Below are 24,028 nucleotides of genomic sequence, written 5' to 3'. Positions count from 1 at the left end.
CTCTCGATATATGTGAAGCGTCAGCTATAGATTTATATACATGCATAAACGATCAGGGAAATGAAGCATGGTTGTATCTTTTACAATGATCATAACAACAGTAAACAATATTATGGATTTGCAGACATCAAAATATGAAGTTATATACACAGAAAAAAAAAAAAACAAAAGGACAAGGTTAAATCATATCATTTATGAAACTTGCTCATTTTGTGTTTTTGTTGAAGAAACAGCTCCCCATTTATTTTGTGATTGTAGTATAATCAATACATCTTGGCTTGACTGAAGCTCTTAAGTTTATAGCCCCACAAATAGATTTAGTTTACACGCGATATGGCTATGAACTAACGTCACATCAAAACAAGTCATGAGTAATCGAGCACACGCTTCAATCTACAATAAGCCAATGGTAAGCAGGACACACCCACAACATTATCATACAAGAGACAGAAATGTAAGAATAAATACAGAAATAAATACATGTCGGAATAAATTAATATAAAAATAAATGAATGCATAAATAAATAATAAAAAAAATAAAAGAATAAAAATAAAGAGAAAATAATAAATAAAGGGAAAAAAAAGTCATACAAAAATAAATTCAGGAATAACTTTCATTAAAAACGAATTATATTTGTTATATCAAGACATTTATCCTTTATTTATTTTATTATTATTACATTTATTTATTTATGTATTTATTTATTATTTTTGCATGTTTAGTCCTCCATAGTGCGCAGCGCACACCCCGTTCTTTGAGCCAAGACTGGTCTTGGTGGATACAGTGTGCTTCTGTGAACACTAGAGGTCGCTGTATCTCTTGAGTTGTGACGTATGACTCTTCAGTCGCTCTAATACGGAATTCCCAATTTCCTCTCCAGTCAGATACGGACAGCACAGGTCTACAACCACTTACAGTTCGACGGTTAAAACCGACACAGGTAAGAATAAACACATTTATAAACATCTGGTTTCTCAGGACATGTAACTAGACGGGAATATTTATCCCTTTAGTGAAAGGAAGGCAAATGTTTTTGTGCTAGTATAAACGACTTGATGAAAAGGTGGCCATTTTACACGAATACCTCATAAGCTTCCGCCACACAGACCAGTGAGTGAATAATATGTCATTTACCCAATTCTTTAGTTTGATGTCAGTCGTTAATTTTACAATAATATGTCTTAAAACTGATCCTCAGCGTCAGTTTATCAAGGCACCTGAAGCTAGCCAGTGGCTAGCTATCATTGCTCATGGATTGATCCAGTTTAGTTATATTCTCACATAATTAGCCTTGAAAGTAACACGCACTATATATGATCTGGGTTTTAAAGATGTTAACATGCTATTCTTGGTATAGTCTCTTAGTGACCTAAAGGAGGAGCAAAGCTGTAGATAAATGCTGAAGATGAAGTGGGCTCAGACAAGTCTTGACATCATCAACATTCAGCTGTGTCTCAAAACCTAGTTCACAGCTTACCTAGACATCTGTTATGCCTACAAATACTGTCTAAGTAGGTAGTCTGTTAGTTTTGGAGCCACAAGACAAAAATGACTCATTTGGTTTTATTGAGAATTTTCCTCACATGCTATTTCCTTCGTAATACACATGTGGTAAGTTTCCTTCTGAAATCATTTCTTCATAAAAGTTTGTGCTAGAGGATGGTATATGAGTCACGCTATAAATGGCATGTTTTATTATTCAATTTGTATTATTATTTTATTTTTATTTGTCAATTGATCTTGTCGGTGTCCTGTTAAAACTGATGCATTTTCACTACAGCATTTGCCTATATTGCTCCATAAAAAGTGATTGTTTACACTTAAGCATGTTTTGTAAAATCAGTTTTATTCATCAGACAGCTAAAACTAATGTTAATTGTGCCTTTCAGTGATTGATTGGCATCCCTTTGAGGCAACATGATTCAGAAGTATTTGTTATGAATTAGTCTTTGTACTTTTTTGATAGTTATGTCCCATTTAATGCAAAAGTAGAGAAATGTGATTCACTTTTACCTTAAGTGGCCTCTTTCTTTGTCTAGGTCATGCTGGAAACATAAAGAGCTTTGCTTAATGATTTGATAGGGAGGTCTTTGCAAACAGTCAGCAAAATGAGGTGACATACTCAGCAAGACATTGGAGCTGGAATCCTAAACTTTACCAAACCAAACATGATATAAGTGCCTTTTAAAAATCAGCTGCATTCTGACTCTAATTGTTATGGGATTGTGAAGACACATCCACATGTTTCATTTAATAATATCAAACTAAAGAAAGTGGGCTAGTGGGCCAGAGAGTCTAGTCATGCTTTAGCTGAGCTAATAAGATTAAATGTGACCAGGCTTAAGCAGTTTGACGTTCACAATCTGTTTTCCCACGATGATCAAACAAGGCACTTTCGTTTAATGTACTATTGAATATCTTAAAACTACTGAGAGATTGCGGGTAATGGATGACCATTATTGCTATTAAGCTGTTGCTTACTCTTTTACTACAGAAGTTTATAGTGGCATAGATCACTGCTGTGTTTGTTTGTGTATGTGTATAGAGGGTTAAATCCGTGAGCATTGCAAGTCTGTGTTCTCTTCAACAGACAGCATCTTTTATATGTGTCACTGTAAGCTGGACTGATCCTGATGATGTGATGCCACACCATCTTGATTATTTCCACTGCTGTAAAATGTCTCGTGCTTTGAGCTCTTAGTGATTTAGCAAAGTTGGGCTGCTGCAAGCTATAGGACTTTGATCTTTCTTGCATGTCTTGATTTGCAGGAATTACTCAGAGAAATCAACTGATATATCTCAACCTTTGATATAGGGCTAGTAGATTCTGATTTTGACTATGTAATGTGCTGGTGTGCCTGTCTACTCTGTTAAACATTAAATTAGAATTTCCACCACTTAGAGGTGTTTTAGTAAACTTACAGAGCTGATTATTCCCCTTTATTGCGGTTAGAGCCAGCTGCCTGTAAACAAGAAGCTCTAGAAAGACCAATGTGGGAAATGCTATTAATAGTCTATCTGAACCCAATCCCGCTGGTCACATGCCCCAGACCTCGGTCACTCTTGCATCTGACAGGTGGACTCTCCAATGTCACAACATGTAAACAATGACCATCAAAATCATATCCGCTGCACCACAACATGCTCAACTAAATAGAACCCTGACCAAATACTTGTCACTAGTTTCCTTTAATTCCTCCTTTTTTCTTAATTGTGACTCAATCAAAAATACCTGAAAGGTCCTATTAATTAGACCTGGATTAATCTGTTCTTAGTTCTTGCCATAGTTGTTCTTACAGGCTAATCGCTAGTTTTCACCTGCTATTTCCCACCTATAAATGCTGTTTTTAACACTGTATGTCATGGCACATCACTCGGTCCTAATAGCCTGTTGTTATTTTACCAATTGCAATTAAAACAATTTTCCCCATTTTATTATTTGCCGTTCCTGGCCATTTAATTCTCTTCTTTTTATAAAATGAGGATAAGTATGGTTATTTAATTTAAAACTTGGTCTGTTTGCTCTCTCACAAGTGGTTGGACACTGCAGTAACCCTAGATCAGCCTGCAGCACCATCTGTGCAGTGGAGCGGTACTCATCCCTTAACTGATCCTGTCTGAAAACCGGCCAGCATGGTGGACTACATGTGAAGCAGCAGTGTTCTGGAGCCAAACAGGGAGAAGAGAGGATTTATCTGACACAAGCAGACCAGCACAGAGACAATGTCATCCAACAGGGGCCAAAACACCCATGGGCTCAAACAGATTGGGCTGGACCAGATCTGGGATGACCTGAGAGCAGGAATACAGCAGGTCTATACGCGGCAGAGCATGGCCAAGTCACGCTACATGGAACTCTACACGTATCTTACCGGGCACGGCAGCATGAATGGGGATTAATGGTGATGGCAGCTGTGGGCAGCACAGTGAAAGTCTTTATCGTGTTATACTTTGTCTGAATTTTTGGTATCAAGAAAAATACCTAAGCCTAAGACAAACCCTTTGAAATATTTGGTCGCCACTGGAGACGTATATCTTGTAGTGCTTCCTAGACTGTCTGTTGTACAGTATTGATATTTTTTTGCACAAATTGCTCTGAATCACTGTAGTGATCTGCAATGCCAAATTACATGAACTTTGCTCAATCACTGGGTAAGTTCTAAGCTGATATTTATCTGAGTTTACCCTACCAGATGACAGGTCAATGGGCTAAGGGATTTGATTGTTCATCTTTATGCTCTGTTCTGATTAAACTTGATATTAGTGAACATGAGATCATTAAGTGCTGCACACTCTTTGTAGCTATTTTAAATAGCCTTTTGATTGTAGAATATATTAGCTTTTGTTAAATTCAGTTTAGATATTATGAAATCGTGGTTGTCAAGAAAAGTGTGCTCTAAAGGGAATCACAAAAACAAAATGTATTGTTGTGTAATTTCAGTTGCCCCTGGCGTATCCTAGCAGACGAGAATTCCTCTCTAAAGCTCATCAAAGCATTTTGTCAAGGAAATGAAAACTTACAAGGGCCTTTGTCCATAAAATTGCAGTTTTGCATTTCACCCACTAGTGCTACAACAAACAGCAGTGCTTCTGCCACCCACAGCTGTCATTCTGCTCTACATCCCCAGTAATGGGTTTTATTTGTCTGTGCATGGCCCTGTATACAACCATAAAACTTGCTGTTACTGCAGGTTCTTTTAGTGCTGTTGAGAAAACTGAAAGTCTCAGCATGTGGTTTATGTCCTAGAGTTCTGTCATTTTAACACATTGGAGCTCACGGTAGTGTTATGCTTTGTACTAGGTGTGATATCTGGCACTCTGAAAGAAATCCACAAAAAGATAGAATATGGTAATCACTGCTGGAATGATTGGCTACTTCACTGAAACAATGCAAAATTCACACCCATCTTTTAAACTTGATGATCACTTCTAGCCGATCACACAGCAAATTCACAATATTGTGCTCTCTGGTTTATGTATCTTGTCTTCTTACATGTCCGTGTTGTTTAATCTGTCAAATAAGTAGTTTTCTGATGGGCCTGTGCACTGAGAAACATGTTTTGACTGACATGTTTTTCACTGGTGAAAAAATAGATTTTTCCAAGGGAGCTCTTAGTGTCTGATTTGCATTCACCAAAAGCAAACTGTAATTCTTTTCAAAGTTCCACATTAACACTAATGCTTTCCGGATTAGATTCTGACTTTTGGTCAACCAATTGTGGATTTTACCGAGAACTGATGTGGAGGAAAAGGTTGATAATGAGATTGATTTATAGAATGTTAAAAAAAACTCAATCTTAGACTTCCCTTACTATAACAGACAGAAACACTAAGGTCAAAATGAATAAAATTCCAGATTTAGTTAATTGTCAACAAAAATCCCAATAATAACAAAATTATGTTTTGGTGCATAAACTGGGACTTTTAACTATAAACAAGAAAACTATAAACATGCTAATTTCAGAACTTTTATTTTGAAATGACAGAGACTTGGCTTTGATAAATCCTTTACATTTGAGTATTTACCAACTTAAGCTTACTAAAGCCTATACCCCGATCAGTTACAACATTAAAACCACTTCCCTAATATTGTGTAGGTCCCCCTCTTGCCGCCAAAACAGGGCCAACCCACATCTCGGTATACAATTCTGAGATGATATTCTTCTCACCACAATTGTACAGAGCAGTTATCTGCGATACCTTAGACTTTGTTAGTTTGAACCAGTCTGGCCATTCTCTGTTGACCTCTCTCATCAACAAGGCATTTCTGTCCACAGAACTGCCTCTCACTGGATTATTCTGTAATTTTTTTGGCAACATTCGGTGTAAATCCTAGAGACTATTGTGCATGTAAGTCCCTGGAGATCAGTAGTTACAGAAATACTGAAATGATCCCATCTGGCACCAACAATCATGCCACGGTCGAAATCGCTGAGATCACATTTTTTTTCCCCCATTCTGATGGTTGATGTGAACATTAACTGAAGCTCCTGACCCATATATGCATGATTTTATGCACCGCACTGCTGCCACACGACTGGCTTATTGAATAATTGCATGGATGATTGCTGGTGTCAGACAGGCTGGTTTGAGAATTTCGGTAACTGATTTTCACACACTAGAATTTACTTGGAATGGTGCCAAAAGCAAAAAACATCCAGTGTGCGGCAGTTTTGTGGACGAAAATGCCTTGTTGATGAGAGAGGTCAACAGAGAATGGCCAGACTGTTTCAAACTGACAAAGTCTATGGTAACTCAGATAACCGCTCTGTATAATTGTGGTGAGAAGAACTCTGAATGCTATTCTGAGATGCGGCTTGCGCTAATTGGCGACACAAACCTAGACATTAGAACCTGCAGGTTGTTTTAATGTTGTGGCTGATCGGTGTAGATTCACCAGATGAGGTTTAGTATGATTATTCACAAGATATGTAGTTGGAGACACAATGTATATGCTAACAGGACACGTTTCTGTTGCCACATTTTTCTTTTCATGCCCTCGCTTAAATTTTGAACATTTATCTTATCAAAATAAAAATGTATGCATTGAAGTGAGGATAAGGATTTGGATGAATATTGTCAATGACAACCAACCAACACAAACTATCAGCACAGATTTTTGAAGGTAGCCCTTAGATCCAAAAAGCAACTATCAGCACCATATAATCAGTAAAACCGATATATCGGTCTACCTCTAATTCTGATGTGTTCAAGAAACACTAATAGAAGTGAATCCTCCTACATGCCTCCCACATCTGACTCTGTTAATCCACAGTGTTTTTCCAGATCTGTATTTAGATACAGAATCAAAGATAAAGCAGATTAGCATCTGAAATTGTAATCATCATCATTATTAAACACTTCAAAAGATGCATGGTGTCTCATCCCTGTAGAAATTGTGGGTAACCAAGCTCTGTGAATTGTCTTTCATGCTTTTCCTCATGTCTTTCCATATGTTACAACTTTAACCTACTGTTCAGACATGTTTATAACTACTGTACCAGTGTGCACCAGTCTAACCAGGCCAGGGGTGCTGGCATCCCCCCTTCCAAACCCTCCAAGAAAACTGCCACGGCTGGGGGTGCTCAGTTTGTTGGACTAGAACTCTACAAAAGACTGAAAGAATTTCTGAGGAACTACCTTACGAACCTTCTCAAGGTAATGGCCTTCAATGAGTGTGCTCTAAGAATCCACAATATGATGCCCACACCGTACTATATGCATGGTTCCTGCTGGTTGTATTTTAGGTACCTTAAAGATTCTGGAAAAGTGCTTGTGCAATTAAAAATCTTTTCAGACTTATAAAGTTTTGATGCCTGACTTCACTTTAAGCATGTACAATAGATTTGTGCATAAATTATGCAGGCGGTTTATATTTATAACATAAAAGTAATTGTCGTCTGGCTTGTATTGAATGTCTTGTGTTAATTAATTGACTGAGTTGTACAGAGTTGTTGTATCTGAGGTGGCTTGATTTTGAATAGTTTTTTCCATACTAGAATCATCAGCAGTCTTGAGTTTTTGTCATCTCCAGACATCTTCCTCACTACTTCTCTTTCTCTCCTCCATCTGTTTGTGTCTGGCAGGATGGAGAGGACCTGATGGATGAGAGCGTCTTGAAGTTCTACACGCAGCAGTGGGAGGACTATCGCTTCTCAAGTAAAGTGTTAAATGGTATCTGTGCTTACCTCAACAGACATTGGGTGCGCCGAGAGTGTGATGAGGGACGAAAAGGAATTTATGAAATCTACTCGGTAAGAGAAACCGCACTCATTCCTGCCTGAGTCATGGGTTCCTCTTCTGCATTTTGCCATTTTATGTTCATGAGGATGGATGACTATTATAAATTGTTTAGTTAAGCTATACTTGATGCTAATTTTTAAAATAATCTGATTCAATGAGAGCCACATTCATAGCAATAGGTTATACATGCACACATGTGACATCTGTTGAATTACATGTTAATACATTTTGCTAAAAAACGTTAAACTGTAATAAATTATATGACTTTTTGGAAGAATATTTTGTGTATTATTGGTTGATAATTAATTTCTTTAACATTGTTTGTTTTTTAATTGCTGTTAGATATAAAATTACATTTTTAAAAGCAAAGCTTGTGGCTTATTTTGTGAATATTTTGGGAACAGTAATCTAATAAAGTGCTTCCTTCACAGCTTGCTTTGGTCACATGGAGAGAGTGTTTATTTAGACCACTAAACAAGCAGGTCGGTCATCTTGTTTTTCCCATAATTTATTGGCAATTTATAATAATGTGATTGAATATTTATGCAGTTCATATTCCCAGACGTTTTAACCCAGAGTTTAGACTTTCTTTTATATTCTGATTGTTTTCTTTGTATAGGTGACAAATGCTGTGTTAAAACTCATTGAGAAGGAGAGGAACGGAGAGACTATTAACACCAGACTCATCAGTGGAGTGGTTCAGTCCTATGGTGAGTGGCTGCATGACAGCCTTCTTTCCTGTTGCTGTCCTTTCACTGAATGTTTTCTCAGTGCCAGATGTGATTCCTTGCAGATTTTCTTGAATCTTAAGCACGTCAGCTTGGTGGAATAAACGCAGTACTCTCTGAAACTTGGAAGCATCATGTTGTGCTTTGGTTTGTTTTTTCCAGTTGAGTTGGGCTTGAATGAGGATGATGCATTTGTGAAGGGGCCGACATTATCAGTGTACAAGGAGTACTTTGAGACACAGTTTCTGGCAGACACTGAGCGCTTTTTTACAAGGGAAAGCACAGAGTTCCTCCAGCAAAACCCTGTTACTGAATACATGAAAAAGGTAAGCTGGATTATCACGTGTGACTGAATTTAGATTTAAAAACAGAGCGTCTAATTATATATTTTCTTCCGTTTAAGTTTGGATAATAAATAATTATAAAACTGATAGATATGGTTCTAAACTACTGTATGTAAGTGATCAACAACCAGGAGTATACCCCAGGGGCAATTTAAGCAGGTTAAAGGGGGTATATCTATATATATTTATATGTTGTTATTATTGTTTTTTCCTACCTATAGTGCAGATATAACAACTTATAAATATATGGCCTTTAAATACTGTAGACTAAAATAAATAGTTGGGATAAATCGATAATTTCATCAGTTGCTTTTAAGGAAATGTAACGTGTGTGTGCAAATTTTTATACATTTTTGTGAATGACATGCAAAGCAGAATATACGTTTGTTTTTCACCCATAATGTTTTTTTATAATATTAATGATTATCCTAAATTATATCTAGCATAGTACAAGTTAAATGGAACACAATTTTGGTTTGGTGTTGATGAGGAGGTATTTGAGCGTGCTTAACTCTTTCCCCGCCAAACACGGAATTTTCCGTGTTTTATGAAAAAACGCTTCCCCGCCAAACACGGAATTTTCCGGGTTTCCGTGTTTTAGGTGTTATACGGTAAGGAAGACCCCTCTGCATGATTTGAAAGAGTACGCAACTCTTTGATCAAAGAAACAGACTGCGATCGTCTCAAACATGAAGAAGTGGAGTATTGAGAAGCTAAAAATATCAGACATGAACATGCCTTTTTATCAGCTTTTTGTCTGAAATGTTGTTTTTTGACAAAACTGACCTCTGTTCAAGTCGCAATAAAAAAAGAACAAATGAAGATAAAATAAAATCGTTTTTTTTGCCTAAAAGCAGAGGCTCAGATCTTTATTGTGATATATAGCATCTTCATATATTCATGGAACAAAATATTCTGCGGGCCATTAAAGTTTAGCGAAAATCGTCAAAAACCCTGGCGGTGGCTGGCAACTTTTTTTTAAAAACGCTGGCGGGGAAAGAGTTAATGGGGTTTGTGTGTGCAGGCAGAGGCACGGTTACTGGAGGAACAGCGGCGAGTGCAAGTTTATCTTCATGAGAGCACACAAGATGAGCTGGCTCGCAAGTGTGAGCAGGTCCTCATTGAGAAACACCTGGAGATCTTCCACACGGAGTTCCAGAACCTTCTAGATTCTGATAAGAATGAAGGTGCAGCAATGTCTTGTTAATTCAGAGGCAGCAAATAAACCAAGATAACTTATTTTTCTTTTTCTCACTATGTTAGTGAATTTTATTTTCTTTCATCGTTGCAGATCTGGGCCGGATGTACAACCTGGTTTCCCGTATCACAGACGGATTAGGAGAGCTGAAGAAACTCTTGGAATCGCACATTCATAATCAAGGGCTGGCTGCCATTGAGAAATGTGGAGATTCAGCTCTCAACGTAAGTCCTGATCTTAAAACATAAAGCCATTGTGACAGTGTGTACACAATACCTCACGTATTTAGCTGAATCTATGAATAAGAATTTAGAATTTGATTGATTGAAATTGTGCCGAACCCATTGGAGGAATCTGGTTAGACAGAAGGAATTTTACCATGGCTGAACCTGAATTTCATAAACTTGTGACCTCACTCCATTATATTAATGCATAACTGGTCTATTCTATTCTTAAATGCAGTTGAAGTCAAAAGTTTACATACACCTTACCCAAATACATTTCAACACATTTTTTCACAATACCTGACATTTAATCATAGAAAACATTCCCTGTCTTAGGTCAGTTAGGATCACTACTTTATTTTAAGAATGTGAAATGTCAAAATAAATAGTAGAATGATTTATTTCAGCTTTCATTTCTTTCATCACATTCCCAATGGGTCAGAAGTTTACATACAATTTGTAAGTTGTTGGTAGCATTACCTTTAAATTGTTTAACCTGGGTCAAACGTTTTGGGAAGCCTTCCACAAGCTTTTCACAATAAATTGCTGGAATTTTGGCCCAATTCTCCAGACAGAACTGGTGTAACTGAGTCAGGTTTGTAGGTCTCCTTGCTCGCACACGCTTTTTCAGTTCTGTCCACAAATTTTCTGTCTGATTGAGGTCAGGGCTTTGTGATAGCCACTCCAATACCTTGACCTTATGCCATTTTACTGCTATTTTTGAGGTATGCTTGATGTCATTGTCCATTTGGAAGACACATTTGCTATGAGCTTTAACTTCCTGGCTGATGTCTTGAGATGTTGCTCCAATATATCCACATAATTTTACTTCCTCATGATGTCATCTATTTTCTGAAGTGCACTAGTTCCTCCTGCAGCAAAGCACCCCCACAACATGATGCTGCCCCCTCTATGCTTCACGTTGAGATGGTGTTCTTCAGCTTCCAAGCCACACCCTTTTTCCTTCAGATGGCCATTATGGCCAAACAGTTTACTTTTTGTTTCATCAGACCAGAGGACGTTTCTCCAGAAATAGGGCTGGGACAACGCGTCAACGTCATCGATGACGTCGACGCAAAAAATACGTTGATGCAAAATATGCGCGTCGATTCGTCGGACCCAAAACAAAGATGGCGGCGCCGGCGAATAGTAGCAACACGAGTGGCTCCTCAGACTATCAGAAGTGCAAAACGGCATGCACTCGTTCCTCTAATGTATGGGAATTCTTTAACTTAAAAGGAAACAATTCCGTGATATTTCGTCTTTGCAAAATGGAGATGGCCTTCCATTCTAGCACCACGGCAATGCACCAGCACCTGAAGAGGCACAACCCGGTTGCAGCTGCAGATGACAGAGCACCGTAAGTTTTTTTTTCAACTCCCCACTTTGCACTCGATGTTGGAGTAGGCTATAATACGTTGTCGACACCTAAAATTTTCGTTTATAGCTATTAATAATGCGCTTATAGCTATGAATGTCGTGAAAAATACATAGAGGACACTGACAACGCGCTGACAGACAGGACCAAGCAGGTAACATTTAATAAAGTCTCAACTTTCAAATTTGGTCATTCAAAGAAAATTAAACCATAAATAGGCCTACTATTTTGTGGCTCTTTAATGTGTCGCGACAGATTGCCTCAGTTAAAGCTGCTCGTGAACCGATCATCTTTTCCTTGGTTAATTTATAGCATCAAATAGGCTAAACATGAATGTAGCCTACATCAGAAGGACTGTTGTTTTAACCGCGGAAAGATGTCAGTACAGTAGCCTACAATCCATTATTCAAATTGAAATCCACCGACGTTAATCTTCTCTCTCCTGACTACTTTGTCGGACAAAAATGGTGTATTATGATTGATTGATCAGATCACCAGTCAATCAAACTCCCGGCAAATTTTTTATTTTTTTTACATTTTATACACCCCCACCCCCGATGAAACCGGTATTACCGGTGTTGTAACAAGCCGATTAATCGAATCGAAATCGAATCGGACTGAAAAAATGAATCGTTAGATTAATCGATGCATCGAAAAAATAAATCGCTAGATTAATCGTTTAAAAAATAATCGTTTATCCCAGCCCTATCCAGAAAGTAAGATCTTTGTCCCCATATGCACTTGCAAACTGTAGTCTGTTTTTTTTATATCGGTTTTGGAGCAGTGGCTTCTTCCTTGCGGAACAGCCTTTCAGGTTGTCGATATAGGACTCGTTTTACTGTGGAGATTAGATACTTGTCTACCTGTTGATTTGCACTTTTCGAACCAAACTATGTTCATCTCTAGGAGACCGAATGCATTTCCTTCCTGAGCGGTATGATGGATGCAGGGTCCCATGGTGTTTATACTTGTGTACTATTGTTTGTACAGATGAGTATGGTACCTTCAGGCATTTGGAATTGGAAATTTTTTATACCCAATTTGGCATGCCTAATTCCCACTACTTACTAGGTCCTCGTGGTGCCGCAGTTACTCACCTCAATCTGTGTGGCGGAGGACAAGTCTCAGTTGCCTCCGCTTCTGAGACCGTCAATCTGCACATCTTGTCATGTGGCTCGCTGTGCATGACACCGCAGAGACTCGCAGCATGTGGAGGCTCATGCTACCCTCCGTGATCCACGCACAACTTACCACGCACCCCATTGAGAGCGAGAACCACTAATCGTGGCCACGATGAGGTTACCCCATGTGACTCTACCCTCCTTAGCAACCGGGCCAATTTGTTTGCATAGGAGACCTGGCTGGACTCACTCAGCACACCCTGGATCCCACAATTGTTTTCTGAAGTCTTGGCTGATACATCCAGAGGTACACATCCTATTGACTCCAGTTAGACTTTCCAATAAGAAACTTAATTAGGCTTGACATCTTTTTCTGTAATTTTCCAAGCTGCTTAAAGGCACAGTTAACTTGTATGTGTATGTAAACTTTTGACACACTAAAGTGAAACTATCAGTCTGTAAAATATTTTTGGAAAAATTACTTGTGTCATGCACAAAGTAGATTTCCTAAATGACTTGCCAAAGCTATAGATTGCTAATATGAAATCTGTGGAGTGGTTAAAATAAATTTGTTTTAATAATTTCAACCTAAGTGCATGGAAACTTCTGACTTCAACTGTATATGACCTCAACAATATATTTATTTGCTTAACTGGGCCTTTGACCAAATTCAAATTTGAATTTCAGTGACATGACTCAGTCTTTGCCAAAGCTCTTATAGTTACACTTGGTAATGTGTCATTGTGTTAATCACAAGTAAAGACATTATGCATTCATTTGTTCAGCTTTGTTGCTTTTGAGTGTGTAAATTCAACAACATGTGATCTAAAGCAAGCAAATAAAATTATTATATACTGTGCAGTGCTGTGCAGTGCTGTGCAGTGCTGTGCAGTGCTAATGGGTCAAAAGTGGAACTGTTTGGAAGGCAGAGTTACCATTACATCTGGAGCAAATCATAAAACGAATTCCACAAAAAGAACATCATACCTACGGTCAAGCATGGTTGCATTAGTGTGATGTGTGGGGATGCTTTGCTGCTTCAGGGCCAGGGTGGCTTGCAATAATTAAGAGAAACATGAATTCTGCTCTCTACCATATAATCCATGAAGTTCCCCTCTGAATGGGTAGAAAGAATCCAAATTAAAGTTTTGGAGTGGCCTAGTCAAAGTCCTGGCTTGAACCCGATTGAGATGCCGTGTCAGGACCTTAAACGGGCAGTCCATGCTCAAACCATCCTGGGTGGCTTAACTAAAGCAGTTCTGCAAAGAAGAGTGGGCCAAAATTCCACCACAGCATTGTGAAAGACTGATCTCCAGTTATCGGGAGTTTTTGGTTGCGGTTGTTGCTGCTAAATTTGGCACAACCAGCTATTAAGTGTAAGGGGACAGTTCGTTTTTCACATGGGTGATATAGGTGTTGGATAACTTTTTTTTTTTGCTTCTATATATACATATGTATATATAATATATGAAAACTGTGTTTTTGTTTACTCATGTTGCCTTTGTATGTTATATTTTGTTTGTATATCTAAAACAATTTAGTATGAAAAATACACAAAAATGTATGCTTGTGTGTAACCTTTACTTGAGAAGAGCAAGCTGTAGACACATGGTTTCTAGAGAGACATTAATTCTGTCCTGGGATTGTTGTGGTTGCATTTTGTTAATCATGCTGAGGCAGGTGGTGCTTTGTGTTCACCTTCCTCAAAAACAGATGTTTGTGCTCTCATCAAATTATGAGCGAAAAATAAAATCTGTATTATTTACTCAAGACAATTTCCTACAGCAGCATAATTAGAAAATAAGACTGATATTTGAGGCAAAATCATAGTCAAGTGTTTGTGTTGGGAGTCCTAACTGTATTGATAGATAATTATATTAATATTTTTTATACATTTTTTTGCAATAGCCTAGTATTTAATTAATAGGTATTTACAGTGTTGTAAATTTTAATCAATAGTTGTTTTACAGTCTGAATTATACAAGTTTAAATTCAAGATTTGGATAATATTTTAGCTTTCAGTGAATTCAACATGTTGAGAAGAGGGAGCTGATATTGTTCTATTTCACAAATGTTGTCAAGCCCTGCTGAAGAGAGTTTTACTTTTTACTTTTGTGTCAGTCCATCTCAAGTGGTCCAGTACAGGTTGCTTGACCATTTTTATTTTGTTTTACTTTGTTTAACCACAATGGTCATCTTTGTGTCATGGCACGACGACAGATTTTGGCTATCCATTTCTTTACAGAAAACTCAATATCTCAGCTCAGATTAGACCTAGCTCCTTTGAACAAAATCTGGAACACATTACAAGGATACATGTACATATAAAAAACATTTTCACATTCTTGTTTCTTAGACTTAGAACTTAAGTCCTAATCTAATTCTCAAGTTTGCGCAAAGTTCCACTTTTAGGGTCAATTCATAATGGGAAGTGTTTGAGTCTGTCTTAATTTTATATGGGCACCTAGGTAAATATTGTGTGCATGCAGAACATTTCAGGTTTGAGACTTCTCTTTTTCCTCTTTTTTTTTTTTTTTTTTTCTTTTATGGGGGTGAGAATGTTATTATTTATTTTAAATTCCCATCACTTTCAGGTTCTTTTATCACTGGTCGGGGACCAGATAGCAACCTGGTATTTTTACAGAAATTAGTCCTCTATAGTAGCAGTCTGCTTTAAAAATTGTGTTTGAGTTTCCTCTGGTTACAGAGCTAGGGCTAGTAGAAATCTAGGGAAAAGCTGCCTTTATTGATGCTTTTTGAGAAACGAACAGATGTACCGGTAATAACAATTTGATGAGTTAAAATAACAAGGCAGTGTGAAACAGGAGATGGTAAACATGTGAGGCAATCGTGTCATAATATATAAAGAGCCTCCAAAAACAGCCTAGACCTTCAAGAGCAAGGATCAGTTGAGACTTGTCAATTTGTCAACAGATGCTTCAGCAAATAATCCAGCACTTTGGGAACAATGTTCCCCAAAGACAAATAGGAAGGATTTTGGGCATTTCACCCTCTACTATGCACAATATAGTTAAAAGATTCAAGGGATCTGTTCAAATCTAGGTGTGTAGAGGGTAAGACGAAAACTACATCTGAATGCGAGTGATCTCTCCCTCAGACATCACTGTCTTAAAAAATATAATTAATCTGTTATGATATCATGAACATTGGCTTGGGATTACTTCAGTAAACCTTTGTTAGTCAACACCATTTGCCTATGCATCCACAGATGCAAGTTAAGACTTTACTTTGCAAAGCCCTACATCAACACTGTCCAGAGGCCTTGCCAACTTCTGGCTCGGTCTCATTTTAGATGTAAAGTAGAACAGTAGAACCATGTATTTTGGTCCGATGAGTCCACATTTTAAATAGTTGTTGAAAAACACAGCCGTTGTGTTCTCCAAGCCAAAGAGGAAAAGGAGCATCCAAGCTGTTATCAGCGTCAGGTCCAAAAGCCAGTCTCTGTATGGGCCAGGGGTGTGTCAGTGCCCATGGCATGGGTAACACACGCATCTGTGAGGGCACCATTAATGCAGACAAATATATACAAAATTTGGAGCAGCATATACTGCCATCCAGATCCTTTTTCCATGGACATCCTGGCATTTTCAGCTGGACAATCACAAATGTTTGCAATCATCTGATTTGAAATTACTGTACATTTATAAAAATAATAAAATCAATGAAATTCACAATGTAAAACATCATATAATGTTTAGTTGTAGTGCTTTCAATATAGCAAAGGGTGAATATAATTGACAAATCACTCCCTTTTGGTTGGCATTTTTCATACTGTCACAACGTTTTCAGAATTGGTGCAGTGGAACCATCCTGAGCTGAGAAATTGTGGTGTCCGTAAACAGCTGTATAACCAAAATTTGTTGTGTTCCAAGACGTAAATATGGCCAGTCATTGTTAAACCAAGTAAATTAAAAACTGGTGATTTTGAAATACAAATACAATTACCTTTTTTGAGGTAAAATAAATTAGGACAATTTAAAAATGGCCAACCAACCAACTTTACAGTTCTTGGACCACATGAGATTAACTATTTCGGAAATGATAGAATGGAATGGAGCTGAGCCTGCTTTTGATCATGAAAGCCAGCCTCTTTCAAAAGTTCTTACTGTATGCTGTGTCAAACCATGAACCCGTAACCATATAGATATGCTACATTTTTTACTTATTTTAAAATGGTTGCATTCTTCCAAAGAGTGATCTTCTTTAGGAAAGTGTGTGTGTTTGTTTTTCCTTCCCTCCATGTAACTTTTTTAAATTTTTTTTGTTTAATTTTAATCTTAATGACACTTTCAACAAGCACTACTTATTTTCCAGGACCCCAAAGTGTATGTGCAAACTATCTTGGATGTGCACAAAAAATACAACGCTCTCGTCATGTCTGCATTCAGTAACGATGCTGGGTTCGTGGCGGCACTCGATAAGGTTTGTGGTCTATTTTAAAGTTCAGTTTTGAGCTATAGTGCTTGCTTATTTATAGCTGTGGTGTAACTTGCACAATATGATCTGTGCGTCTCTTCAGGCCTGTGGAAGATTCATTAACAATAATGCGGTTACAAGGATGGCACAGTCCTCCAGCAAATCCCCTGAGCTTCTGGCCAGATACTGTGACTCTTTACTGAAGAAGAGGTGAATTATCTCATCTGAAGTCCCATCCACACTGCAATCATTGAACACAGACCAGAGCATATCAGATTAAATGTGAACACATAAAGCTGATACTTGTGTAGTCATGTCCTTGTGTGTGTAGATCTGGTAAAATGTGACGGAAATTTCTGATCCTTTCTGTTAATGTATTTTGCTTTCTGGAAGTTATTTTATTTATGGCAAGCAATTCATATATTCACAGTTAAATTCAGTGTATCTCTGTTTTGCTGCCATTTTTTTTTTTTTTTTTTGACATTTAGTATATATTTTTTAATTTGATACTTGAATCTAAAACTCAGTTAAGAGCTACATTGCCATAATGGAATTTTGAGATTAAAACTGTCCACAGGTTTGTTGTTGCAAGGATTCAGTATTTGCTGGTGTGTACATCCCACTGATCTTCTAATTGGGTGTCTTTTATTTAGTTCAAAGAATCCTGAGGAGGCTGAGTTGGAAGATACTCTCAACCAAGTAGTAAGTCTCACATGAATGGATTGTATATAATGTATAAAACTTTGCTATTTGCATACACATTTTATTTTCTTAAAAAGAAACCAATTAAATCATAAGATTAAATCATAAAATCTAATTATTTTAATCAATTTAAACTGTAATATTTTTAACATTACTGTAATATACTGGTGGCCAAATGTTTGGAATAATGTATAGATTTTGCCTTTTCGGAAGGAAATTGGTAAAATAATTCACCAAAGTGGCATTCAACTGACCCCAAAGTATAGTCAGGACAGTACTGATGTAAACATTACTGATGTCACCATCACTATTTGAAAAAAAAAAATGCTATCAAATCTAGACATGCCCCATTTCCAGCAGCCATCACTCCAACACCTTATCCTTGAGTAATCATGCTAAATTGCTAATTTCGAACTAGAAAATCACTTTCCATTATATCAAACGCAACTGAAAGCTATTTTGTTCGTTAAATGAAGCTTAACATTGTCTTTGTGTTTGTTTTTGAGTTGCCACAGTATGCAATAGACTGGCATGTCTTAAGGTCAATATTAGTTCAAAAATGGCTTTCTCTAGAAACTCGTCAGTCAGTCATTGTTTTGAGGAATGAAGGCTATACAATGCTTGAAATTTGCTAAAAAAATGAAGATTTCATACAAAGGTGTACACTACAGTCTTCAAAGACAAAGGACAACTGGCTCTAACAAGGACAGAATGAGATGTGAAAGGCCAGATGTGCAACTAAACAAGAGGATAAGTACGTCAGAGTCTCTAGTTTGAGAAATAGATGCATCACATGTCCTCAGCTGACAGCTTCATTGAATTCTACCCGCTCAACACCAGTTTCATGTACAACAGTATAGAGAAGACTCAGGGGAGCAGACCTTATGGGAAGAATTGCAAAGAAAAAGTCACTTTTGAAACCGATAATAAAAAGAAATGTTATAGTGGGCAAAGAAACCGAGACATTGGACAACAGATAATTGGAAAAGATTGTTATGGACCTGAACCCCATTGCGTTTTTGTGGGATCAGCTAGACTGTAAGGTGCGTGAGAAGTGCCTGACAAGACAGCCACATCTATGGCAAGTGCTACAGGAAGTGTGGGATGAAATGTCACCTGAGTATCTGAACAAACTGACAGCTAGAATGCCAAGGATCTGTAAAGCTGTCATTGCTGCATGTGGAAGATTTTTTGATGAGAACTCTTTGAAGTAGTTTAAGAAATTCTGGAAACAAAATTCAAATTGTAGTAGTAATTTTACATGTTATTAATGTCCTGACTATATATTGTGATCAGCTGAATGCCACTTTGGTGAATCTGTAGCAAAATCTGTTCATTATTCCAAACTTTTGGCCTCCAGTGTACATTAGCGATCTCTTAATGCTCAGTTATTCTCACTTTGGAGAGCATTTGATTGGACAAATCTTTATTGTGCAAGATGTGTCATGAATATTTTGGTTAATTTTTCTGGAAGAGTAAGACTGAACATTTAAAATGTGTATTTCTGCTCATGCTTAATTTGTCAACTTTTAGGAATTCACTAGTGTTAAGATGGCTTCAAAGCTAAATGTACTAAAAGCCACAAACATCATAAAACTTCATAAGGTCTTCAGTATCACAGTTCATATTGTTTTATTTGTCACACTAGAAATGGAAGGTCATAGTAAGCATTTTGAATTGTGGCATGCCTAGGAAGAAAAAATACATACTATGCATGCAGCGTGTACTGCATATGATATGAGAGATTAGCATACAATATGGCAGTAAGGCATTCCAAACATTGCCAGTGGTACACATAATTAAAAGCAAATCTTTGTCTTGTTAATGTGTGTGACCAACACTCAAACGTTCTTTTTTCAGATGGTGGTTTTCAAGTATATTGAGGACAAAGATGTGTTCCAGAAGTTCTATGCCAAGATGCTGGCCAAAAGACTGGTGCATCAGAATAGTGCCAGCGATGACGCAGAGGCCAGTATGATTTCCAAACTGAAGGTCTGTGCACTTTTTGCTTATTGAATCAATGCTGTTCCTCATTTGTTTCTAATGGATGTTTAATGCAGTATTGTTGTGTTCTGTCCATCATCAGCAAGCATGTGGGTTTGAATATACCTCCAAACTACAGCGCATGTTTCAGGACATTGGTGTCAGCAAAGACTTGAATGAGCAATTCAAAAAGCACCTTTCCAACTCTGAGCCATTGGACTGTACGTTCTCAACACTTTACACTGATTCCTGTTTGTTTTTGTTTATATTATAATATGCATGTGGTTGTTACTGATTAAAGGGATAGATCACCCATTCTGTCATCTTTTACTCTCCCTCGTGTTGACCTGTATGATTTTCTTACTTCTGTGAAATGCAAAAGGAGATGTGAGGCAGAATGTTTCCCTCAGACACCATTTATTTTCACTGCATCTTTTTCAATACATTGAAAGTGAATAGACTGAGGCTGTCATTCTGCCTTACCTCCCTTTTGACATGAGGGTAAGTAAACGGTGACAGACTTTTCATATATGGGTGAACTAACTCTTTAGAAAAAAAAATCTTTGGTCTCTCACTGGCTCCATCTGTCACACAGTGGATTTCAGTATCCAGGTTCTGAGCTCTGGTTCATGGCCATTCCAGCAGTCTTGCACATTTGCTTTACCATCTGAGGTGAGACACTCAGACGCTTAACCCTGTAATTTCAAAGCCTTTCACACCCTATAAAAAGCTGAGAATAATGTGTGATTACACACCCTCATAGTTGCAGTTGATGATAGTTTTTAAATGCCGTTGTTTTCACAGTTGGAGCGGAGTTACCAAAGATTTACAGCTTTCTATGGAAGTAGACACAGTGGACGCAAGTTGACATGGCTTTACCACCTATCCAAAGGGGAATTAGTCACCAACTGCTTCAAAAACAGATATACTCTGCAGGTTTGTGTTAACGTGTGTAGAATCATATTATGCCAAATGTAAAGCATATAATGGGACCTTCAGGACTCATTAAGAATGTTGTAGGACTCAGCTGGCGCAAGTGTCAGAATGTGTTTGTGGTTATCTCCCACAGGCCTCCACCTTCCAGATGGCCATACTGCTCCAGTTCAACACAGAGAACAGCTACAACGTCCAGCAACTGGCTGATAGCACACAGATCAAAACAGTGAGTGCAAGTGCCATTGGTTAAAATCCCCATTGAATAACAAAGCTAGCTCTCTCTTATATGCTTTCTGACTCTACCATTTATTTAATATTTCACATTTTGTAATCTCAAATTAAATTCACATTTAAACTGCCTATGAAAATGCAGTAATTTAAAAATAATATAATATCAGTGATATTAGATTTATGTGAATTTGTATAATATTTATAAAAAACTGATTTTGATGTAAATTGCATCAGATTAAAATCACTTTTGAAAATGTAAAGGAATATTTTGTGTTTAATACAAATGAAGCTTAATCTACAGCATTTGTGGCATGGTGTTACAGTGTGGCAAAAAAAATACAATTTAAACAATTTGTAATACACCAGTTTTAACAGAAGTGTAACATTGTAAGTGCTTTTATAAAATTGTAAGCTTCACATTTCTGCCTTTTTAAACCCTCCAAAAATTGGCCAAATTTACTTCTCATATAATTACCTGACTGTAACCCAGGTTTTGCGTTTTGTTTTAGTCAAAATAATTTTTTGTGGTAATCAATATTATGCCACAAATTCTGTCGATTGAGCTTCACTTGTATTGAACCCAGAATATTATTTTAAGGGATTTATTATCTAAAATATGTCAGTCTGACTTTTACTAGCTTTTTTTTTATTTAATTTTTTTTATGTTTTGTTCTACATCATTCTTTTTTCTGTCTCTCTCTCTATTTCACAGGATATTTTGGTTCAGGTTTTGCAAATACTGTTGAAATCAAAGTTGCTGGTAAGTGTTGAAGACTGGTTGTTTATAGGATTCTGTAATCATAATATGATGTCACTTTTTATCATAGACCCCATTTCCACCTGGTATTAAGATGCATTTCAGGTGATCGAATAACGTGGTTAGTGTTAAATACAGGTCTAAAAAGGGTGCAAAACATTTTGTGAGAAGATCACTGTGACCACATACGAAGCTAGTCTAGAACGTATGTGACCAAATCGCATTTGAGGTGTTAAACGCAATCTCTTCTGAATGTGCTGTCACGGACAGCAGCGACGCCCCTCACCTGTCAATCAGCCACTGTGCTAAAACAAGAGTGTAAACGTTGCTGGTTTTCATCAGATTGGAAAATTTGAAAAAGCGTAAACATGGAGAAGCATGAGAACTTCACGGATGATCTTCAGTTTGTTTGACATCAACATGCAGGTACACAGATGAGAATCACATACATGTGAAATTCAGGTTAATACTGGTACTCTACTAATATAATGGACCATTCTGCTCAATGTTGGGTTTGTGCTTGAATGTTTTGCTGTTTATTATAATGCAGCAGCACACTGACATGATAATATATGTAAATCAGAGTCCCTCTGCTCAAAATCCAAAGGCAAGTGGTCACAGAAGACACATGTGGAAACAGTGATGTGTCAGCTGACCGCGTAATCAGATCACCAAAAATGCATTTTAATACCAGGTTGGAACAGGGCATTAGTGCTGTCCCTTTTGGGTATAGCATTTTTAACCCTTATCTGTGGTATGGTTTTCCTTAGTGTTTATAAAAAGACAGTATTGAAAGGGTTCATACTCATGTTTAAATTAGCCATGATGAGGTAAACCTACTTTTTTCTTTTTTCAGGTCTTAGAGGATGAGAATGCAAACATAGATGAAATGGATTTCAAGCCTGATACATTAATAAAAATTTTCTTGGGCTATAAGAAGTTAGTTCTCTTTAGATTCATATTTTAATCTGCACAGTATACTCTGATGTTAATTCACTTTGACTTTTAAAACTGTCCATCTGTGCTGTGTCCTGCAGCAAGAAGTTGCGGGTCAATATCAATGTGCCAATGAAGACAGAGCAAAAACAAGAGCAAGAGACAACACATAAGAACATTGAGGAAGACAGGAAACTCCTCATCCAGGTATTTAAAAACAAATAAACAGAATAAATTCCTTAAATGGATAGTTAACCCCAAAAACGGCCCATATGACTTTCATCTGTGTAACACATAGGGAGATGTTTAAAAAAAAAAAAAAAAAAGCATTGAAAGTGAAACTTGACTGAGGCTAATTTCTTGCATATTTTTGTTCAACGGGACAATGAAAGTCATACAGGTCAGAACAAGGGATCAGTAAATGATCTGGTGAACTATCTCCAAGTTAAAACTAAGTTTGTTCTTGTGTTTAAATACAGAAATTCATTTGAATGTATGTGTTCATTCTTGTGTGCAGGCTGCTATTGTGAGAATCATGAAGATGAGGAAACTTTTAAAGCACCAACAGCTTTTGGCAGAAGTGCTAAACCAACTTTCAGCACGTTTTAAACCTCGTGTCCCTGTCATCAAGGTAACGGGACCGTAGCTCCAGGCAATTCTGAATTTAGCTTTTAATCTATTCATAACAGGCATTTATGTTTTTGAATGTTTATTTTTTCAGAAATGCATTGACATTTTGATAGAGAAGGAATATCTGGAACGTGTGGATGGGGAAAAAGACACCTACAGCTACTTGGCTTAGAAACCTTCTCTAAAGTTTGGCTTCCATTGATCATTCCTTAGACATTTGGCTAATGTTTCAAGGAATATCTACACAGTGTGGATGCAGAAAACAGGACATTTTCTGGCAAGTTGAATAATGTAACACTCGACTTTTCCCTTTAAACCCAGACTGAAAAAGCAGCCAGTCTTTGTCTCTAAGCCTTTCTGCTGCTCAGGATTGCCATTTACTTTTCAATGTGTAAATATTGGAAATCGAACTATACTCAGTGGGACCCAGAGTCAGGGCTGCATGCTATTGCCTATCATGAAAAAAGACAAAACGCTGATTAAATTAACTATAAATTAAAGTGACTTTTGGAAAACTGACAGGTTTTTAAAAAGATTGTTGTTTGCAGATGAAAATAAGAGGATACTTTTCAACAGCGTATAATCGTATCTGACTAGTGTGGTTACTTGCGATGTTACCTGCCACGAAAAAGCCATTTGTATAGTGCAGTTAATTTTATAAATGTTATGAATAAACTTA

At 37.3% G+C, this 24,028-nt stretch overlaps 1 protein-coding gene across 1 annotated transcript; it reads left to right on the top strand.

Annotated features, from left to right (window-relative positions):
- Positions 1-832: 832 nt before the first annotated feature.
- LOC127634983 (cullin-1-like) lies at positions 833-24,004 on the top strand. Its single transcript, XM_052114767.1, has 22 exons — positions 833-941; positions 3,536-3,864; positions 6,982-7,159; positions 7,588-7,755; positions 8,176-8,226; positions 8,364-8,454; positions 8,635-8,798; positions 9,841-10,003; positions 10,108-10,238; positions 17,073-17,180; positions 17,278-17,384; positions 17,828-17,876; positions 19,737-19,868; positions 19,963-20,080; positions 20,455-20,531; positions 20,664-20,795; positions 20,929-21,021; positions 21,739-21,786; positions 22,640-22,722; positions 22,821-22,926; positions 23,237-23,350; positions 23,441-24,004. The coding sequence occupies exons 2-22, from the start codon at positions 3,725-3,727 to the stop codon at positions 23,519-23,521; spliced, it is 2,334 nt and encodes a 777-aa protein (XP_051970727.1). The 5' UTR covers positions 833-941; positions 3,536-3,724; the 3' UTR covers positions 23,522-24,004.
- The last annotated feature ends 24 nt before the right edge of the window (positions 24,005-24,028 follow it).

The sequence above is a fragment of the Xyrauchen texanus genome, chromosome 42 (genome assembly GCF_025860055.1).
Source record: "Xyrauchen texanus isolate HMW12.3.18 chromosome 42, RBS_HiC_50CHRs, whole genome shotgun sequence".
In the NCBI taxonomy this organism is placed as follows: Eukaryota; Metazoa; Chordata; class Actinopteri; order Cypriniformes; family Catostomidae; genus Xyrauchen; species Xyrauchen texanus.
Note: the sequence above shows the minus strand (reverse complement) of the source record. Positions and strands in the feature narration are given on the sequence as shown.

Excerpts from the sequence above, each read along its gene's own strand:
- LOC127634983 (XM_052114767.1), top strand. The coding sequence starts at position 3,725 with ATGTCATCCAACAGGGGCCAAAACACCCATGGGCTCAAACAGATTGGG. Across the intron at positions 3,865-6,981 it reads CGCTACATGGAACTCTACAC|ACATGTTTATAACTACTGTA; the intron begins GTATCTTACCGG and ends CCTACTGTTCAG. Across the intron at positions 7,160-7,587 it reads ACCTTACGAACCTTCTCAAG|GATGGAGAGGACCTGATGGA; the intron begins GTAATGGCCTTC and ends TGTGTCTGGCAG.